General features: G+C 40.1%; 1 protein-coding gene across 1 annotated transcript; it reads left to right on the forward strand.

Moving 5' to 3' along the window:
- Window positions 1–1,828: 1,828 nt before the first annotated feature.
- LOC103519539 (ATP-binding cassette sub-family G member 1) lies at window positions 1,829–18,452 on the forward strand (the record flags this gene model as incomplete). The annotated part of the gene is made up of 11 exons (XM_026830998.1): window positions 1,829–1,980; window positions 2,249–2,303; window positions 4,867–5,136; window positions 6,651–6,861; window positions 10,572–10,736; window positions 11,155–11,262; window positions 12,619–12,803; window positions 13,816–14,085; window positions 14,570–14,725; window positions 17,397–17,582; window positions 18,092–18,452. Coding segments are annotated over 11 exons (1,917 nt in total), but the record flags the coding sequence as incomplete, so codon positions are not given.
- Between the last annotated feature and the right edge of the window lie 4,700 nt (window positions 18,453–23,152).

Consider the following 23,152-nt stretch of genomic DNA (forward strand, 5'->3'; position numbering starts at 1 on the left):
ATAATTAAGATGGATATACCGATGGATGGATGGATATACCAATTTTACGGATATACCTACACAATTATATTTATTAAATACCTACCTACCTGCCTGTATTATTATCCTAAACATCCGCTTCTATTTCCTACAAAACCCAAATCAAGTATTCAGGTTCATAAAAAAACCCAGACATTGCAAACTTGGTAAAAAAAAATACCACATGATAAGGAAGTTCCAAGATAAAGATATGTACAAAACAAGAACCAAATGTTTTTACATTAAAGGAAAAGAAAGAGAAAAAAATCGAATTTGGTTCCTCTTTCCTGATGATTATTATGCTATTCAGGTTCATAAAAAAACCCAGACATTGCAAACTTGGTGAAAAAAAAGAACTACCAGAACATGAGGAAGTTCAAAGATAAAGATACAAAACAAGAACCAAATGTTTTTACATTAAAGGAAAAGAAAGAGAAAAAAATCGAATTTGGTTCCTCTTTCCTGATGATTATTATGCATGAAGTAGGTACCTATATTGTAGGTAGGTATATACATATATTCAGTAGGTATTTCCAGTGTAATTTGTGTGAAAATCAATCAATAGGTATTCTTTTCGTTAATTGATACAGCTGGGTTGATTAGCGGTCTACAAAATTATGGCCTATGAAATGCAAAGTCTGAAGCCGATAGAGAACATGAACGAATAGACCTCTTGGAATTTCTGATGTGTTAGTGGAGTTAAGCAACGTTGCCCGTGGTTATTATCCGGATGGGTGACCACCTGGGTTGAAGAATTCTCGCGAGTTGTGCGTTCACGAGTATTACGTTCTACACAAAGATGTATAATTATGGCAACCCCGGACTCGCTCTTAGTTCCAAAAGGACTCGTCGATTTTCAAACCCACAGCGCTAGTGTGTCCTGGGTTGATGAATTCTCGCGAGTTGTGCGTTCACGAGTCGTTCGTTCTACACAAAAATACATATGGCAACCCCGGACTCGCTCTTAGTTCCAAAAAGACTCATCGATTTTCAAACCCACAGCGCTAGTGTCATGCATTTCTCGTAGAACGTACAACTCGTGAAGGCAGAACTCGTGAGAATTGGTCAACCCGAGTTCGCGAATCCGGGATTCAGAAATGTGTAGAACCCAGCATAAAAAATTGCCTTCTGAGAACCGCTTCCTGAATTTTGATTAGGTAGGTAGTTAGCTTACGTACAAAAAATCGTTGCCTCTACACATCTGACGTTTATACCTTGCCTTGAACTCTGATGTGTTAGTGGAGTTAAGCAACGTTGCACGTGGTTAGTATCCGGATGGGTGACCACGATGAATTCTCGCGAGTTGTGCGTTCACGAGTCGTTCGTTCTACACAAAAATGCATATGGCAACCCCGGACTCGCTCTTAGTTCCAAAAGGACTCGTCGATTTTCAAACCCACAGCGCTAGTCACGCTAGTGTGTCATGCATTTTTTCTGTAGAACGTACAACTCGTGAAGGCAGAACTCGCCGAGTTCGCGAATCCGGGATTCAGAAATATGTAGAACCCAGCATAAAAAAATTGCCTTCTGAGAACTGCTTCCTGAATTTTGATTAGGTAGGTAGTTAGCTTACGTACAAAAAATCGTTGCCTCTACACATCTGACGTTTATACCTTGCCTTGAAACCAGGTCCACCAAAGTTCTTTTATTGGAAAGAATTTAATAATAATAAATTCTCTTCTCACTAAGAAAAAAGACGCCCCTCACGAGAATGCAGATTTCCAATGGAATGATGGTTTTGGCTGCGATGTTCAACCAGTCACAGGCTGGCAGCTGCTTTGTTTGTTATTAAATAAATGTTTCTATCTCTTCTCAGATATCGGAAATCCTGGACACTCTGGGACTTCAGGAACACAAAACCACCATGACATCAAATCTATCAGGAGGTCAGAAGAAGAGATTGTCCATTGCTCTGGAATTGGTTAACAATCCTCCTATCATGTTCTTTGATGAACCAACCAGGTGAGTACTCCTAACTGAGGGGTTGTGGGTTCGAGCCCATGTTGGACACAAATTTACAGCAATAACCAATCCATCAGGAGGTCAGAAGAAGAGATTGTCCATTGCTCTGGAATTGGTCAACAATCCTCCTATCATGTTCTTTGATGAACAAACTAGGTGAGTACTCCTGAGCGAGGGGTTGTGGGTTCGAGACCCATGTCGGATACAAATTTATTTAGAGCGACAGGAAATTGGAATTTACAATCGAAATTCATACCTCAATCCTCAGTTCTCTTCAAGAGTTTGAGTTCTCACCAGAATTTGAGCACAAAGTCGACACAAAAGTCGATTACACCGGGAATCGAACCCAGGACCTCCCAGCAAATGATTCGCAATGTGGTTTGCTTGATTAGTGACTAGTGATGTGGACGTCATAACATGCAATCTTATTGGTAAATGAGAAAAAAAGTGAAAAAACCCATCAGTTAGTAAATTGAAGTCAGTTAGTAAATAGATGATGAAGAGTTACCCAATTACCCATACGCAGGTATCCAGTGCGATATAATAGTCACTTAATAAAACTTCGACGAAATACTGGGTTTCCAAAAGTTAAGATACCCACCTCTGTATGTTGGTACGATACTGAAAGAGGTGATTCATTGGGTTAAAACAATACCATTCTCTATGAACAGGGATCTACAAATGCTCTGAATTTGAGCTACATGCTACATTAATTAGGTACTCTTTAAGTTTGGATACGTTATCTTTTGGACTCCCCATAAACTTGATTCTCATACATTGATGTTTGAGAATTTTACAGCCAAACAACGTGACTTTATTAATAAGGCCTGCCATGTTACTGGTGTTCCTATACTGTACTATAATCTGTATATTGGTGGCCAACATAACAAGCGAGTCTTGCGAATAAGTTGGGAACACCAAACATAAAACCAGGTAGAATAACAAATTAGGCATAGTCACATTTTTACGACTAGGTAGCTCTATTTAATTCAAATTTAATAAATTAATAACGATTTCAGGGAGTTACAATTCGCTCTATCAACCTCTGAGAACGCCCGGAGACTGTTCGGGCACTGTTTTCGAGCAATCTTCAAGCTTAGCAACACTTTTGCCAACATGAGATTTTCCTTTTTTTCCTGAGGAAGTACTTTGCAGTCCCAGAAAAAAAAAAAAAAAAACATGAGATTTTGCCTTACCTTCGCCATAAGAACTTAGTTATTGAGTTTTTGTTTTATTGTATATATTTTATTTCCTCTTTCGGGCCAACAGATAAGGTCCAATCTCGGAACGGCTGGCATTCTCCTATCCTGTCATTCTCTTTTCCATTTCGGAACGATAAGACTTCGGTTATTAAGTTTCCCTCTATGAAAAGTCTTCGAAAAAAAAACCTTATAATTTATCTACGGCTCGTACGTAGCTAGCGGCGATAGCACGTTGAATACACCAATTCCCCATAGACCACTTAAGTTAAGCAACGTTCCGCGTGGTAGGTGTCCGGATAGGTGAAGAAAGTGACAGTCCCGCATGGAAAACTGAAGTAAAGCAACGTTGCGCGTGGTTTGTATACGGATGTCGAAAATAGGGTACATACCACGTCTTTTCTAGCGGCCTTGGTCAGGTCTTTGCCTAGTTTGAGTGCCGTCGCAACATTCATAGCTTCCTCGACTGTGAGGTTAGCGTGCAACTGGTTGTCTTGCATGATGTAGCAGGATAGCTTGCGGAACTGGCTGAGGTTTCTCTCATGGCCGTTGATTGTGATGGAGCCCTCAGTGCCACTTGTCCTGGAAAATAGAGAAGAGAGAAAACAATTTAAGGGTGTTCTTTTTTCCATTCCATAAACCATTGAAACTTTTGTGTCCGAGAGGATATCATATTAGACTTGCCCAGCAGAGGTCCCGGGTTCAATTCTCGACGAAATGAAGTTTTTTTGGCTCTATACTTGGAATACAGGGTATACTCAGCCTCGTGAGGCCAACCCACTTTTTGGAACCATTTGCTGTTCTTCCAATGACATATTCATCACTTCATCACGAAAATCAGTCGAAAAGATAGCTCCGACCACAATGTGAGATTTTTTATCTAATCTAATCTATGAGGCAACAAGCTACCGAAAAAGATAACCATCATATCTATTATCTCAAGTACAAGATCTAGCTAACTACCGGGGTAGATAAGTGTCTACCTGGTGATACTGTTAAGATAAGGCTAATCTTCCAAGGGTCACAAGTCCTAGAACTTGATAGAATAGGAATTAATCTGTAGGTAGGTACAGAAGTTTTTTTTTCTGCTGAGATTTCCTACCTAATGACAGACAAGCTAACTGGGCCGCATAATTAATCAATTAAAACAGTATCTGTATAAACATAAAGGTCAAATCTAATAAGTTAGCTAACTTATAACTTGTATATGACAATCGGTGAGGCAAATGAAAAATTCAAAAGGAAAACAGACCATTTTTTTACATACTTTATTCGACCAGAAGTCTGAAGTAGGTACTTGTCGATGTCGGAACCAAAATTTTTCCTCATTAATTCTATTTCTCATGTATACGTGATACGTGATTATGTGAGTCTATAGATGAATAGGAAGATAAGTACTTTGTGTTCAACAGGTTGACGTCACAATATGATATCTGATTGACATCAGAACAATAAGGTTTTACGTATCAAACGCAATTTAATCAAAGTCTACCTAGCCTGTCTAGTGAGCTTGCTGGGTAGCGCGCCTGTCCTGTAAGAAATACAAATGTTAGAGCGCCTGCTTATCCGTTCTTCTTTCTCCAGACACTCATGTACCTGCGTCTGTTCGCGCACATCCTGGTCGGTTTCCTCATTGGTGCCCTCTACTACGACATCGGTAACGACGGCGCCGTTCTTCTTTCCGCAGACACTCATGTACCTGCGTCTGTTCGCGCACATCCTGGTCGGTTTCCTCATTGGTGCCCTCTACTACGACATCGGTAACGACGGCGCTAAGGTGCTGTCTAATCTGGGCTTTCTATTCTTCAACATGCTTTTCCTGATGTACACCTCTATGACCATTACCATCCTATCCTTCCCTCTGGAGATGCCCGTGTTGATCAAGGAGAACTTCAATCGCTGGTACTCGCTCCGGTCTTACTATTTGGCTATAACGCTGTCCGATCTGCCGTTCCAGGTAAGTTTCTTTTTTTTTCAATACAAATTTATAGATGTTTTATTTTACAGCCAAGGTGTAAGTTTAGTCCGTAACGCGCTTGCTTTACAGGGGGTCTCGGGTTCGATGTCCACCATGGACAAAGAAAAGAACTCTTTTTTAAGATAAAGTCGTTCCGAGAACGAACATCCGTTTAGGATAAAATCCGCCCCGAGCGGAAATCGAACCCGCCTCACCTTTTCCCGTGTGCAGACGGGGTCGGCGTTTTTCGTCAGCCTCTCAATCAGCCCTAGCTAGGGTGATTGCTTTTGGGCTGACATTTGGTTTTGGCTGCGAAAATTTCACGAATGGATGCCCTTCGCACTCAACCTTAGCTATTTCTTTAGCAAGGGAATTTTCAGGCTGGCATCCTCCCTGTTTAAAGTCTCCCAGCCAAACGCTTTCCATGAAACGTCTGAAAATAATAATAATAATGATAATAATAATAATAATAATAATGAAACACTTTAACATAAGCCTGTAGACCAGGGCCCTATTCCACGACCGACTCTGCACTCACTTTTCACTCCACGCGGAGAGAAAAAACACCGGACAGTATGCCAAGTAAAAGCTTTCTTTTTTGTGCGTGGAGTAAAAAGAGAGGAGTGTGGAATCATTCGTAGAACAGTCCACAGTTAAATCACTAGACTGAAAAGTTATGAGACTCAATCGTGTCCAAAATACAGCCAATTTATGACAATTGACTTCTGTGGAGATTATTCAGCTTGGAATTTACCTTAGTGATTGAAGGACCTTTCTCTTTTCCATGAGAACTCTATCTGTGTCTTGTATTTCCCTCTCGAGGCACTCAATATCACCAGAACTAATAGGTCGCAAGAGGACATCATCAAATATGTTCTCATTTTTTGGTCTGAAGTTATTTTGTTTGCACACTTTGTACCTGAAACAATAATAGGATTCGTGACCTCACTATTCCTACTCCGAATATCCCGTAGTAGATTCTCATATTCTACTTTAAGTTTGGATAGTTGTAGATTCCGTGAGATGACTGCCTCGTTATGCTGTCGATAGGGGAACACAGGTACTTGTGTGGGACCGCTGTAAATGTCCAGCTGCTTGTCTTTGATACGTTGCCTCCTGAAATGGAAAATAGGGGTGTGTAAGTCCAAAATATTATAAGCGCAGAATTGACATGGAAGATTTCAAGGAAAAAGAACTTAACGATAGAACTCGCTCAAGATCGTGCAACTTGGAAGAGACTGACTAGAATAGGTACTTGTGTGGGACCGCTGTAAATGTCCAGCTGCTTGTCTTTGATACGTTGCCTCCTGAAATGGAAAAAGGGGTGTGTAAGTCCAAAATATTATAATAATACTACTAGTGCTTAATTATACTGCTCGCATAGGACTGAAAAGTCCCTTTACTCCAGCAGTAGGCTACTACTATTATCGTGGTCAAAATTCCATACCTCGGCTGGGATTGAACCCACGCCCTCCTGTTTATCAGGCGAGCGCCTTGACCACTACACCACCGAGGCAGGTATTCTGCTGAAGACTCTAAGCAGGGGAGGTCGTACCATCATCTGTACCATTCACCAGCCCAGTGCCCGTCTCTTTGAGATGTTTGACCATCTGTACACCTTGGCCGAAGGACAATGTGTGTACCAGGGTTCGACTCTCCAGCTGGTCCCCTTCTTGTCCACTCTCAACCTGGTGTGTCCTTCCTACCACAACCCTGCCTCCTTCTGTGAGTATTGATTTTTCTGTTGGAACGAACGAACGAACTTGAGCTTTAGAACTGAGTTCCAAGTTTCAAGCTTTAAAACTGAGTTCCAAGTTTCAAGCTTTAGAACTGAGTTCCAAGTTTCAAGCTTTAGAACTGAGTTCCAAGTTTCAAGCTTTAGAACTGAGGAACGAACGAACTTCAGCTTTAGAACTGAGTTCCAAGTTTTAAGCTTTAGAACTGAGTTCTAAGTTTGAAGCTTTAAAACTGAGTTCTAAGTTTTAAGCTTAAGAACTGAGTTCCAAGTTTTAAGCTTTAGAACTGAGTTCCAAGTTTGAAGCTTTAGAACTGAGTTCTAAGTTTGAAGCTTTAAAACTGAGTTCAAAGTTTCAAGCTTTAACTGGACGAATTTTCTTTACTAGTAGACAAGTATTTTTTTATGTTCCTTCCTTTCACCAATATGACTACTTATTGGATTCTATGAAGAACGAATACTTTGGTAAAAGCTCATTATCTAATTTGTACGAATGGAGTATGTATAACTGAAAAGCCCCTTTACTCCAGCAGTAGGCTACTACTATTACTGTGGTCAAATTCCATTGAGAACGCAATTTCATACCTCGGTTAGGATTGAACCCACGCCCTCCTGATTACCAGGCGAGTGTCTCCATCACAGAGACGGGTTATAAAGTTAATTTTACACCCTGTATTATTCCATATTTAACCCTAAGTCACCCTGTATGTACTTAACCCATAGCATGTAGAGGTCAGCAGGAAGTAAGGAGTTGAATATGTTAACCATCCAATGGCACTTGTCTAGGTCGCTGGTTCGATTCCCGCCCGGGACCAACTTTGTCCTAAACAGTTTGCGAAATTAAAAGTGTAGTTAAATTTCTCCTATTCTGTCTTCCTTCTCTCTTCGATTTCGAGACGATAAGACCTCCGTTGTTACACTTCTCTCTATCAAATAATAATAATAATAGCGTCAGCTCCCATGGCGTAGTGGTCACTGCGCTCGCCTTGCACGCGGGAGACCCGGGTTCGATTCCCGGCGGGGTCAAGAAATTATGCCAATAAAGAGATTACAATTATGAAATTACAACTACTTACAGTGGCGCTAACTTCCTATACACCGCCTCCACACTGTACTCCTGTTGAATCCTCTCCTTCTCACATCGTACTTTATGCTCCAGCTTCCCCATGGCCTCGTCCAGACTAATATTATCCTCCAGTCTTATCTGTTGTCCTATGAGTTGTATGGCGTATGACTGGGCAGTGTGAACGAGCTCTGATCCTCGACCTCGCGAATCTTCTGACATTGTCTGTTTGAGTTTAGTCTGGAATAGAGGAGAACAAGGATTTTTTTTAATGTTTTCAGGAATATTGCATCATAAATTTTTCATAGAAAAAAAGTACCTACACCTAATGACCCCTCTTTGACACCCAGAGATTATTTTCCTCCATTATTATTTAAGGTTTGACAGGGAACTGTGATAACGGAGATCTTACCTCCAGAAATCGAAGAGAGGAGGACGGGGTGGGAGAAAGCCAGCCGTTCCGAGAACGAACAATTTCATTCGGGGTCGGCATTTCCCTTTTTTAATCTCTCCCTCCACAATCCTCTATCTAACCTCTACTTTCGCCTCTATTTCTTCTCTCTCAAATCCTCTTGAAAAGCGCTGACGCTTACCACTCTCTGTACATTCTTACTTTGTACTTTCCTACCCTTTGATGTTCTATCTACTCACCTCCTGTTTCATAAGGGCGCTATACAGGGTGTCAAACTTGCCATGTGTCTCGTACAACAACTCAAACAGGGTGGTATATTTATCACGCTCCAACTCCACCAATAGGGAGAGCAACAGCTTGAAACTCAGCACACAGCTCACACCGCTCGATAAACCATGGAGTAGTGTTATCCGCGAGTCTAAGCTTAGCGTCTGGATGTGATAGAATTGACGCAGGGCGGGCCCCGTGGTGCGGTGGATCTGAGCGGAGTGCTTGGCCTCGACTTTGGACCAGGCAGTCCGGAGTTCGATGCCCAGCTGCTGACTTGATGTGTGCTTGATGCCACTCGATTCTCTGGAAGGATGGGAGAGATGAGAAAAATTTCAACAGTGCTGGCAAAAATTGGTCATAATAAATATTCTCTTTTCTTCAGTTTCTGTGAAGAGTGTATAATTCTACCAGTTTGGTCACGTTTGGATAAAATCCGCCCCCGGGCGTTTGAGAAAACTGATAGCGTTGGAAAAAAAATACAAATGGCAAAATTTAGGTTTGTTTGTTAAATATTAAATAAATGTTTCTATCTCTTCTCAGATATCGGAAATCCTGGACACTCTGGGACTTCAGGAACACAAAACCACCATGACATCAAATCTATCAGGAGGTCAGAAAAAGAGATTGTCCATCGCTCTGGAACTGGTTAACAATCCTCCTATCATGTTCTTCGATGAACCAACCAGGTGAGTACTCCTGACCGAGGGGTTGTGGGTTCGAGCCCATGTTGGACACAAATTTACAGCAATAACCAATCCATCAGGAGGTCAGAAGAAGAGATTGACCATCGCTCTGGAATTGGTCAACAATCCGCCTATCATGTTCTTTGATGAACCAACGGTGAGTACTCCTGACCGAGGGGTTGTGGGTTCGAGACCCATGTCGAATACAAATTTATTTATAGCGACAGGAAATTGGAATTTACAATCAAAATTCATACCTCAATCCTCAGTTCTCTTCAAATGAGTTCTCACCATAATTTGAGCGCAAAGTCGACACAAAAGTGGATTACACTGGGAATCGAACCCAGGACCTCCCAGCAAATGATTCGCAATGTGGTTTGCTTGATTAGTGACTAGTGATGTGGTCATAACATGCAATTTTATTGGTAAACGAGAAAAAAGTGAAAAAACCCATCAGTTAGTAAATTGAAGTCAGTTAGTAAATTGATGATGAAGAGGTACCCAATTACCAATTGCCCATACGCAGGTATCCAGTGCGATTTAACAGTCACTTAATAAAACTTCGACGAAATACTGGGTTTCCAAAAGTTAAGATACCCACCTCTGTATGTTGGTACGATACTAGAAGAGGTGATTCATTAGGTTAAAATAATACTATTCTCTATGAACAGGGATCTACAAATGCTCTGAATTTGAGCTACATGCTACATTAATTACTTGATAAGGAGAACCAAAAGGTGACACAAAAGTCGATTACACCGGAAATCGAACCCAGGACCTCCCAGCAAATGATTCGCAATGTGGTTTGCTTGATTAGTGACTAGTGATGTGGTCATAACATGCAATTTTATTGGTAAATGAGGAAAAAGTGAAAAAACCCATCAGTTAGTAAATTGAAGTCAGTTAGTAAATTGATGATGAAGAGGTACCCAATTACCCATACGCAGGTATCCAGTGCGATATAATAGTCACTTAATAAAACTTCGACGAAATACTGGGTGGGTTCATTGGGTTAAAAAAATACTATTCTCTATGAACAGGGATCTACAAATGCTCTGAATTTGAGCTACATGCTACATTAATTACTTGATAAGGAGAACCAAAAGGCAGATATATTTTGTAGAACTTCAAAGAATTATCAAAGAATTATTATAATTCTTTGAAGTTCTGCAAAATATATCTGCCTTTTTGGTTCTCCTTATCAAGTTGACCCACAGAACTTATATATAATGACTGCTGAAACTTATTCAATGTAAATCTTCCTGTTTCCAGTGATCGAGGTATCATGCGGGGAGTATGGAGACAATGTTCGTAAGCTAGTGACGGCTATCAACAACGGCAAACATGATATTCGTAACGGCAAACCGTTCCCCAAGTCAGAAGCACTCAACAATGCTGTCGTCCCGTTATCTGATAGCGATAAGAAGAAAATCAATGGTAAGATGGTCTATTCTTTATAGTAATCATAGAACAAATTTTCATAAGCTCCAAGGTTTTGACTATAAGTAGTAGGCATCTACCCTCGACTCTAGCTTAGTTCCAACTCAAGAGATTAAAATTGATTCTATATTATTTTATCCCTGTTTTTTTTTCTGAATTCATATTCTAGGATCCAACTTGTCCAGCGAAATCCCCGAAGTAGATAAAATGGCGCATTCCAACAAAGAAAACAACGTGGTGCTCATGTATAACAATGATATTGTCAAGGATTTATCCAGTAAGTACATCTAACTGGAGGTACTCGGATTTGATTCCCGGTAGAAGTTTGGTCGGATGATTGATTTTCAGAATGCACTTAGCCTTTTGACTTGTAAGGATATTTCATCCCTGTTTTTTTTCTGACTTCATATTCCAGGATCCAACTTATCCAGCGAAATCCCCGAGGTAGACAAAATGGCGCATTCCAACAAAGAAAACAACGTGGTGCTCATGTATAACAACGATATTGTCAAGGATTCATCCAGTAAGTACATCTAATTGGAGGTGCCCAGGTTCGGTTCCCGGTAGAATCTAAGATTGTCTGTGTGCTTGATTGTCAGGATGTATGTACATACTGAACGGGATTTGGTAACCATAATCAGATCTGAAGTAAGCTTAACACATCCACTAATTAATATTTCTTTGTTTCCGAAGAAAGTCCACCAACGAAATACCTGGGGCCAGCCTAGTTAGCTTTTAAGGTAGCTCGCCTGTCTTGAAAGCGCTGGGTTGCGGGTACGATTCCCGCCCAGGTTCTCTATGAACAGGGATCCACAAAATGCTCTGAATTTGAGCTACATGCTACATTAATTACTTGATAAGGAGAACCAAAAGACAGATATATTTTGTAGAACTTCAAAGAATTATCAAAGAATTATAATAATTCTTTGATAATTCTTGATATCAAAGAATTATTATAATTCTTTGAAGTTCTGCAAAATATATCTGCCTTTTGGTTCTCCTTATCAAGTTGATCCACAGAATTTATTTATATAATGACTGCTGAAACCCTCCAAGAGACATTAATTACTCTTTAAGTTTGGATACGTTATCTTTTGGACTCCCCATTAACTTGATTCCCATACATTGATGTTTGAGAATTTTACAACCAAACAACGTGACTTTATTAATAAGGTCTGCCATGTTACTGGTGTTCCTATACTGTACTATAATCTGTATACTCTTTAAGTTTGGATACGTTATCTTTTGGACTCCCCATAAACTTGATTCTCATACATTGATTTTGAGAATTTTACAACCAAACAACGTGACTTTATTAATAAGGTCTGCCATGTTACTGGTGTTCCTATACTGTACTATAATCTGTATATTGGTGGCCAACATAAGAAGCGAGTCTTGCGAATAAGTTGTGGGAACACCAAACATAAAACCAGGTAGAATAACAAATTAGGCATAGTCACATTTTTACGAGTAGGTAGCTCTATTTAATTCAAATTTAATTAATTAATAACGATTTCAATATCAATTAAAGATAACTATTTGCATAGAAAATTTTCTACCTAATGACAGTAATGACAGACAAGCTAACTGGGCTGCATAATTAATCAATTAAAACAATATCTGTATAAACCCGCCCAGGGAGAACTCCCGTGGCTGTTATACTATCTAACCTCTTCTGGGCTTTCAACTTCAAGCAACCAGTGTCCATGATAAAGTAAGCCAACTTTATTCTAAACAGATTCGTTCTCGGAACGGCTGGCTTTCTCCTATCCCGTCTTCTTTCTCTCTTCGCTTTCGGGACGATAAGACCTTAGCAGTTACAGTTCCTTTTATCAAAACTCTTGTACCACTGGAATAACCGTGCCTGCATTCATTCCAGACGCTGCTAGTGGATCAGCACCGGCTGTTATCTTAGATCTGAGTGATGAGAAGGATAAGGACAATGTCACTACAACCCTACTGGAGAATGCACTACCTTCCAGTCAGCGCCGGTATGCCACCTCTGAGCTGACTCAGTTCTTCATCGTGCTGAAGCGAACCTTGCTGTTCAGTAGAAGAGATTGGGTGAGTTACACTGTACCATACTTGAATCAGCATATAAGGAGTAGGACCTTTGTAAAGCAGCATAGTTCTATGCTGACTGAGTTGCGCTTAACCTCCGAGGTATTAAGAAGGAATTAAAACACAGTTCGATTCCCGCCCGGGGCGAACTTTATCCTAAACAGATAATGTTCGTTCTCGGAACGGCTGGCTTTCTCCTATCCTGTCTTCCTTCATAAGGAGTAGGACCTTTGTAAAGCAGCATAGTTCTGTGCTGACTGAGTTGCGCTTAACGTCCGAGGCATTAAGAAGGAATTAAAACATAGTTCGATTCACGTCCGGGGCGAACTTTATCCTAAACAGATAAGGTTCGTTCTCGGAACGGCTGGCTTACTCCTATCCTGTCTTCCTTCTCTCTTCGCTTTCGGGACGATAAGACCTTTGGAGTTACAGTTCGCTCTATCAACCTCTGAGAACGCCCGGAGACTGTTCGGGCACTGTTTTCGAGCAATCTTCAAGCTTAGCAACACTTTCGCGAACATGAGATTTTGCCTTACCTTCGCCATAAGAACTTAGTTATTGAGTTTTTGTTTTATTGTATATATTTTATTTCCTCTGTAGGACCTTTGTAAAGCAGCATAGTTCTGTGCTGACCGAGTTGCGCTTAACGTCCGAGGCATTAAGAAGGAATTAAAACATAGTTCGATTCCCGTCCGGGGCGAACTTTATCCTAAACAGATAAGGTTCGTTCTTGGAACGGCTGACTTTCTCCTATCCTGTCTTCCTTCTCTCTTCGCTTTCGGGACGATAAGACCTTGGGAGTTACAGTTCGCTCTATCAACCTCTGAGAACGCCCGGAGACTGTTCGGGCACTGTTTTCGAGCAATCTTCAAGCTCAGCAACACTTTCGCCAACATGAGATTTTGCCTTACCTTCGCCATAAGAACTTATTGGTTATTGAGTTTTTGTTTTATTGTATATATTTTATTTCCTCTTTCGGGCCTATTTATTTATTTATCCGTTCTTCTTTCCGCAGACACTCATGTACCTGCGTCTGTTCGCGCACATCCTGGTCGGTTTCCTCATTGGTGCCCTCTACTACGACATCGGTAACGACGGCGCTAAGGTGCTGTCTAATCTGGGCTTTCTATTCTTCAACATGCTTTTCCTGATGTACACCTCTATGACCATTACCATCCTATCCTTCCCTCTGGAGATGCCCGTGTTGATCAAGGAGAACTTCAATCGCTGGTACTCGCTCCGGTCTTACTATTTGGCTATAACGCTGTCCGATCTGCCGTTCCAGGTAAGTTGAGTTAGCACAATGGTAACGAGGGCATGGTTAGTCCGTACGGTTACTTTCTTCCAGGGAGTCTCGTGTTCGATGCCCACTATGGACAAAGAAAATTGTGTTCTAAAAAATAAAAAAAAAAAGAGAGAAAGAAACGGATAAGATTCCGAGAACGAACCTCATCCGTTTAGGATAAAATCCGCCCCGAGCGGGAATCGAACCCGCCTCACCTTTTCCTGTGGTCAGACAGGTTGGCGTTTTTCGTCAGCCTCTCAATCAGCCCTAAGCTAGGGTGATTGCTTTGGACTGACATTTGGTTTTGGCTACAAATTTTACGATTGGATGCCCTTCGCACTCAACCTTAGCTATTTCTTTAGCAAGGGAAATTTCAGACTGGTATCCTCCCTGTTTAAAGTCCCCCAGCGAAACCCTTTCCATGAAACATCTGAAAATAATAATAATAATAATAATAATGATTTTTTTTCTCTCTGTTTTCCAGACCATATTCTGCGTGGTATACGTGTCCATAGTGTACTATCTGACATCACAACCACCCTCCTGGGATAGATTCAATATGTTCCTAGCAGCGTGTCTACTCATTTCATTTGTAGCTCAGAGTGTTGGTCTAGTGGTAGGAGCTGCTATGAATGTACAGGTATGTAGAACGAACTCCAAATTTACTGTAAAACTCCAATTAAAAAAAAAAAAATCGGCGCGAATGACATTTACCTACCTACCTAGTTAGCTTGGAGGGTAACGCCCCTGGCTTGTAAGCACTAGGTCGCTGGTTCGATTCCCGCCCGGGACCAACTTTGTCCTAAACAGTTTGCGAAATTAAAAGTGTAGTTACATTTCTCCTATTCTGTCTTCCTTCTCTCTTCGATTTCGAGACGATAAGACCTCCGTTGTTAAGGTGGCGTTCTGATCCTAGCTGCCGGGTAGCGCCATAGAGGCAGCATTCCAATCATCGCGACCGAGTCGAACGACTTCCATTACAAAATTACAGTCGAACAAATTATTACAAAAATAGTATTACTTTTTTTAAATCACATGAAAACTTCACGACCAGGCGACCACACTGCTCTCAGAGCGACTGGCCAGCGCAACCCAAATAGAGCAGCCGTGTCGCCCTCGCCCGACTAGGCAGCTTGGTTCGGAAAGTACTTCAGAATACATAGGAAGCAGTACTTAGGCAGCGGTCGCACAGCTTGGTCGCGCGACCCGGCAGCTAGGATCGGAATGCCACCTTTACACTTCTCTCTATCAAATAATAATAATAGCTGATCCCTAGAGGTAATTTAGCTAAGAATATAACCCATTTCTCTTCTTCATTCACAGAACGGTGTATTCTTGGCCCCCGTGATGTCCGTACCTTTCCTGCTGTTCTCTGGATTCTTCGTCAGTTTTGATGCTATACCTATATATCTGCGTTGGATTACCTACCTGTCCTACATCAGATATGGGTTTGAAGCTACGGCCCTTGCTACCTATGGGTTTGGACGAAAGAAGCTTCAATGCTTTCAATACAAATTTATAGATGTTTTATTTTACAGCCAAGGTGTAAGTTTAGTTAGTCCAGTAGTAACGCTCTTGCACGGTCAGTCCGTAACGCGCTTGCTTTGCAGGGGGTCTCGGGTTCGATGTCCACCATGGACAAAGAAAAGTGAACTCTTTTTTAAGATAAAATCGTTCCGAGAACGAACATCCGTTTAGGATAAAATCCGCCCCGAGCGGGAATCGAACCCGCCTCACCTTTTCCCGTGTGCAGACGGGGTCGGCGTTTTTCGTCAGCCTCTCAATCAGCCCTAGCTAGGGTGATTGCTCGCCTTTTCCCGTGTATAGACGGGGTCGGCGTTTTTTCGTCAGCCTCTCAATCAGCCCTAGCTAGGGTGATTGCTTTTGGGCTGACATTTGGTTTTGGCTACAAATTTTACGAGTGGATGCCCTTCGCACTCAACCTTTACTATTTATTTATTTAAAGAAATTTCAGACTGGTATCCTCCCTGTTTAAAGTCCCCCAGCGAAACCCTTTCCATGAAACGTCTGAAAATAATAATAATAATAATAATAATAATAATAATAATAATGATTTTTTTTCTCTCTGTTTTCCAGACCATATTCTGCGTGGTATACGTGTCCATAGTGTACTATCTGACATCACAACCACCCTCCTGGGATAGATTCAAGATTTTTTTTTCTCTGTTTTCCAGACCATATTCTGCGTGGTATACGTGTCCATAGTGTACTATCTGACATCACAACCACCCTCCTGGGATAGATTCAATATGTTCCTAGCAGCGTGTCTACTCATTTCATTTGTAGCTCAGAGTGTTGGTCTAGTGGTAGGAGCTGCTATGAATGTACAGGTATGTAGAACAAACTCCAAATATACTGTGAAACTCCAATAGATCAGTTGCGCTTACTTGGGTGATGTTTCAAAGTCATAGAGCAGAAAAAATGAGGACCAACGGAATTTTTCTTTTTCTTCTACGACTTCTAGATACCAAGATAAATCGATTTAAATAATACCGGTAAATCTTGAAGTTTGACGTCACGGCATACGCTCCCGTAGGCGATGACGTCATAATTAATGACTCCCGCTTCGTTTGTTTGTGCGCAAGCGTTTCGAAAGCCGTGTCCACACACAGAGTCGGACCGGAAAACTGTTTGCAGTAGGGAGAATTTATATTTCTCTGTAACCTATTCGATAGCCGTAAACTATTCAGCTGTGTCCACACATAGTCGACGACTCGACGGTTGTTGATCGATGTCGACTGAAACCGTTCACATTTCCTCGACAACATAGATTCACCTCGTCGTCGGTCGACCGTCGACTATTATGTGGAGACACAGCTTAAATCAGGATCTATAATACTTTGAATACAATACATACTAATGAATATCTCATTCCTAAAGGGAATTTAGCTAAACATATACAGTCGAACCTGGATATAAGAGAAAATTTTCTGGGCCCTTCATGCTGAACCTCGATATGAAAGAAACTGGATACAGTGGAAACCTGGATATAAGAGAAAAAAAGGGTGGTCCCCTGGATTCTCTTATATCCAGGTTCGACTGTAACCTGCCTTGGTGGCGTAGTGGTCAAGACGCTCGCCTGGTAAACAGGAGGGCGTGGGTTCGATCCCAGCTGAAGTATAGAATTTTGTCCTCATTTATTTGAGAATGCGACCACATATTGGAGCTCTAAGGGTTAGGTGGTAGAGAACGCCCCTGGCGTTAACTTCGCCTAGTGGTTACATTCCACTATTGAGTCTATTGTTATTATCTTATTATTATTTTAACCTATTCCTCTTCTTCATTCACAGAACGGTGTATTCTTGGCCCCCGTGATGTCTGTACCTTTCCTGCTGTTCTCTGGATTCTTCGTCAGTTTTGATGCTATACCGATATATCTACGCTGGATTACCTACCTGTCCTACATCAGATATGGGTTTGAAGCTACGGCCCTTGCTACCTATGGGTTTGGACGAAAGAAGCTTCAATGCTTCCAGGTAATAGAATGGACCTTGTTTATCCTGCTGGAATAGGTGTGAAAAGTCCCTTTATCCCCGCGATCTAATCAAAGTCTTAATTTTTCCGATCGCCATCGCCAGCTTGGTTAGTAGAGCGTCTGCCTTGTAAACGCTAGGTCACGGCTGCGATTCCCGCCCGGGACGGATTTTATCCTGAACTGATGAGGTTCGTTCTCGGAACGGCTGGCTTTGTCCTATCCTGTCTTTCTTCTCTTCTATTTCGGGACGATAAGACCACAGCAGTTACAGTTCCCTCTGTCAAACCCCTTTTTTTTAGTGAACTTTCTTTTTAAAAAAGTATGACATTCGCTTGGCTCAACCTTGTACTAATCTCCTCTGTTTCTGTTCTCACCCCCAGGCGTACTGTCACTTCAAGGACCCCACTACCACTCTGGAAGAACTAAAGTGAATTTTCTTTTTAAAAAAGTATGACATTCGCTTGCCTCAACCTTGTACTAATCTCCTCTGTTTCTGTTCTCACCCCCCAGGCGTACTGTCACTTCAAGGACCCCATTACCACTCTGGAAGAACTGGACATGACCAAGTCTTCCTTCTTCCTGGATATGGTCGCCCTCATTGCTATCTTCTTCATTCTGAGAATCTCCGCCTTCGTCTTCCTCAGATGGAAACTCATCTCATCTCGCTAGAAACCTCAATATTCTCTAATCACAACTCATATCATACAACTCATTTCTAGACATGAGAAAATTCTTTAAGGTGAAGCAAATCATACATCGTATTTCTAGTAATGAAAAAAATCGAGGTGGATCAAGAAATTTCAGTTGTATCACAGACCTGTTTTCTCGAAATCGAAAAAGAAATGTAAATTATTTATAAAACTGTTTTCTAGAAATAAAAATTGTTTGTGGTGAATCAAAAAATCTCAGTTCCATCAGAGATCTGTTTCCTATATATGAAATAAGAGAAAGAAATATGAATTACACACTTACAAGTCTTCCTTCTTCCTGGATATGGTGGCCCTCATTGCTATCTTCTTCATTCTGAGAATCTCCGCCTTCGTCTTCCTCAGATGGAAACTCATCTCATCTCGCTAGAAACCTCAATATTCTCTAATCACAACTCATATCATACAACTCACTTCTAGACATGAGAAAATTCTTTAAGGTGAAGCATATCATACATCGGATTTCTAGTAATGAAAAAAATCGAGGTGGATCAAGAAATTTCAGTTGTATCACAGACCTGTTTTCTCGAAATCGAAAAAGAAATGTAAATTATTCATAAAACTGTTTTCTAGAAATTACTTGTGGTGAAGCAAGAGCCTCTTTACAACTTTGTGGATATCTGAAGCGGAAGATCTTTGTGGTTATGTAGAATATCTAGTATCTACGTATTTCGAGTGTACGTAAAAATATTTCGTTGGATGGGCCGAATTTCTTGGAAAACAACGAAACGTGAAGACAAAATTAGTGGAGGTATCCAATTTACTTCGAATCGGAAAGACCTATCTTACTTTAGGTCTTTTAAGCGTACCTATTTCCCCAAGTTCCCTATACATTTTATCACTTCATGTGCCTTATACCTACTTTTACCATGTTTATATATATATACTCTTCCCATTTCTGTCTCTCTCATACCTAGATTACCTACCTAAATCACGAATCCGAGAGCTATGCCTAGCTGATTGAGTTTCAATAAGAACGAAATCATGAACAAAATTTTCTCTGGCCTAGCCCTTGTTCCTTGAAATTTGTATTTAGCAAATTTATGACGTCATATTAACAGAGGAAGAGCTTTAAAAACATAATTCAACCATTATGGATATTATGATGGTTGTTGTGACGTCAAAGTTTAGTTGCATTCAGGAACGCAGCCCTTATCCCCCTTTGTATTATTTTTTCAAATGGAAATTATTGAACAATACCTATTATTTTCCAAAGCTCAATATTTTTTGTACTATACGCGAATGTTTTATTTTATACGTTGGGTGTTTTTTTATATACAATATTAGTTTAAATTTATATTTACGAATTATATGAATTTTGTGTTTTTATTTCAAGATTTTTTTCCTCTGTGCCGTATTTTTTTTTTTTTTTTTTCGAATTCTATGTTTTCCTTTTCAATAGAACCCTTATCCCCCTTTGTATTATTTTTTCAAATGGAAATTATTGAACAATACCTATTATTTTCCAAAGCTCAATATTTTTTGTACTATACGCGAATGTTTTATTTTATACGTTGGGTGTTTTTTTATATACAATATTAGTTTAAATTTATATTTACGAATTATATGAATTTTGTGTTTTTATTTCAAGATTTTTTTCCTCTGTGCCGTATTTTTTTTTTTTTTTTTTTTTCGAATCTCATGTATTCCTTTGCAATAGAACCATGTACCTGTTTAGAAATGTGTGTCGTATTTAAAGTCCACAGTATAGACGTATTTTCCCTTTATAATTTTCAGGTAGTAATGGGGAAATGATACAATAACAGGCAATGTTCCATTTCCCTATTTTCCACCTGAAATTTGCGAAAGAAAAATACGAGATATTACAAAACCCCAGTGAAACCAGCTGTGAAAAACAAACCAAGCAACAGAATTGATAAAATTATTTTAGACAAAAATGACCAAACACAATATATTTCATTTTAATAATATATATCTACATCTACATTTTATATAAATATAAAACCAGAACTTGGTTGTTTTTATTTCTAATAGTTGGGAAATAATGGTGAAATAACTTGACAGGTTATTTTCAATTAAATCTAGAACACATTATGCATAACACTTAAACTGGTTAGTACGTTAGTGGGAAATTAGGAATATTAGTTTTAATTTGGGCTAGCTGTTCCCAGCGAATTAGTTCCAAAAATAACTTTTATTTATTTAAAAAATGTAAATAAAAGTTTTAAAATAAAATAGCATTACAAAAACCTGAGTTATAGCGGTATGGAGATCAACATTGAAACGGTGACAATACAGGACTCGAACCAAGTACCTCCTAGTAGGTATCCCGTAGCAAGAGTTTGTTAGTTCAAAATAAAAACAATCGGTTGTAATCACACTCATTACAGGATAAATAGAAAAATAATCTAACGTATACACATAAGGTCACGGTTCCATTGGTTAAGATTTTTTTCTTTTATGAAAAGATGTAGCGCATAATCTTTATGCGTGTGGTATAGGTACATCGTGCGAAAAAATCTTGAGCAACATAACCACATGCATAGAAACTTGAGATGAAATTGAAGATGTAAGGGCCACGAGGAAATGCTACAGGTAGCTGAAACTAGAAATCTAAGCCAAAAGAACCGCAACCCAATAATTACTCTACCCCTGGAGTCTGAAAGTTTATGTTAAGCTCAGATGTTAAAAAAACACTTTATAACATAAACCTGTAGACCAGGGCCCTATTCCACGACCGACTCTGCACTCACTTTTCACTCCAAGCGGAGAGAAAAACCACCGGACAGTATGCCAAGTAAAAGCTTTCTTTCTTATGCGTGGAGTAAAAAGAGAGGAGTGTGGAATCATTCGTAGAACAGTCCACAGTTAAATCACTAGACTGAAAAGTTATGAGACTCAATCCCTGAGTCACTCTGCATGGACTGATGTTTAGACTGAATGGATATGATAGGATTCGTAACCTCACTATTCCTACTCCGAATATCACGTAGTAGATTCTCATATTCTACTTTAAGTTTGGATAGTTGTAGATTCCGTGAGATGACTGCCTCGTTATGCTGTCGATAGGGGAACAGTTTTATAGTAATCATAGAACAAATTTTCATAAGCTCCAAGTTTTTGACTATAAGTAGGCATCTACCCTCGACTCTAGCTTAGTTCCAACTCAAGAGATTAAAATTGATTCTATATTTCATCCCTGTTTTTTTCTGACTTCATATTCCAGGATCCAACTTATCCAGCGAAATCCCCGAGGTAGACAAAATGGCGCATTCCAACAAAGAAAACAACGTGGTGCTCATGTATAACAACGATATTGTCAAGGATTCATCCGGTAAGTACATCTAACTGGAGGTACTCGGGTTTGATTCCCGGTAGAAGTTTGGTCGGATGATTGATTTTCAGACTGGAGGTACTCGGATTTGATTCCCGGTAGAAGTTTGGTCGGATGATTGATTTTCAGAATGCACTTAGCCTTTTGACTTGTAAGGATTAATCGTGGTCCCATTAAATCAACAATAGTGTATACTTGTATAATCGATTTTGTGGCCTTTTCCATTTTGACTATAGAAATTAAGACCATTAAAGATAAAGAGCTTTAAGTAAAGAAAAAGTAAAAATTAGTCTGAAATAGTAGAGAACAAGGATTTTATTTTATTATCATTATTTCTTACCGTTTATATTATTTTGGAAAAATGGTAAAAAAAAAAAAAAAATAGGTAAAATGACCAAGTAGTCAAATAACCCGACATTTGCCAACAACATATTATTTTGGATACTTGTATTGTCTTCACTCGGCTCGAGTTTCGCCTACTTTTTAGGCTTCTTCATGGGCGCTGGCATTGTTGGGCGCGGGCAAAGAACAGGCATTATTAATATATTTTTTAAAAATATTTTCAGGAATACTATCTCATCATAAATGAAGGCTTCATGAAAGAAGGGCAATTTTTCCATAGAAAAAAGTAGGTACACCAAATGACCCCACTGTGATACCTAGAATTTTTTTTTTAACTAAGGTTTGACAGAAGGAACTGTGACAACGGAGGTTTTACTTCCATAAATCAAAGAGAAGAGAACAGGATAGGAGAAAGTCAGCCGTTCTGAGAACGAACTTTTTCTGTATGGCATAAAATCCCTCCACAATCCTCTATTCTTCTCCATCCCTTTTCTCTCAAATCCTCTTGGAAAGCGCTGACGCTTACCACTCTCTGTACATTCTTAACTACCTCGGTGGTGTATTGGTCAAGGCGCTCGCCTGGTAAACAGGAGGGCGTGGGTTCAATCCCAGCCGAGGTATGGAATTTTATCCTCATTATAATTTGAGAATTTGACTACAATAATAGTAGTAGCCTACTGCTGGAGTAAAGGGACTTTTTCAGTCCTATGCGAGCAGTATAAATAAGCACTATTATTATTATTATTACTTTTTACTTTCCTACCCTTTGATGTTCTATCTACTCACCTCCTGTTTCATAAGCGCGTTATACAGGGTGTCAAACTTGCCATGTGTCTCGTACAAGAGCTCAAACAGGGTGTTGTATTTATCACGCTCCAACTCTACCAATAGGGAGAGCAACAGTTTGAAACTCAGCACACAGCTCACACCGCTGGATAAACCATGGAGTAGTGTTATCCGCGAGTCTAAGCTTAGCGTCTGGATGTGATAGAATTGACGCAGGGCGGGCCCAATACATTCTTACTTTGTACTTTCCCACCCTTTGATGTTCTATCTACTCACCTCCTGTTTCATAAGGGCGTTATACAGGGTGTCAAACATAGCATACGTCTCGTACAAGAGCTCAAACAGGGTGGTGTATTTATCCCGCTCCAACTCCACCAATAGGGAGAGCAACAGCTTGAAACTCAGCACACAGCTCACACCGCTAGATAAACCATGGAGTAG

This window comes from Diaphorina citri, unplaced genomic scaffold, assembly GCF_000475195.1.
Source record: "Diaphorina citri unplaced genomic scaffold, Diaci psyllid genome assembly version 1.1 scaffold2781, whole genome shotgun sequence".
In the NCBI taxonomy this organism is placed as follows: Eukaryota; Metazoa; Arthropoda; class Insecta; order Hemiptera; family Psyllidae; genus Diaphorina; species Diaphorina citri.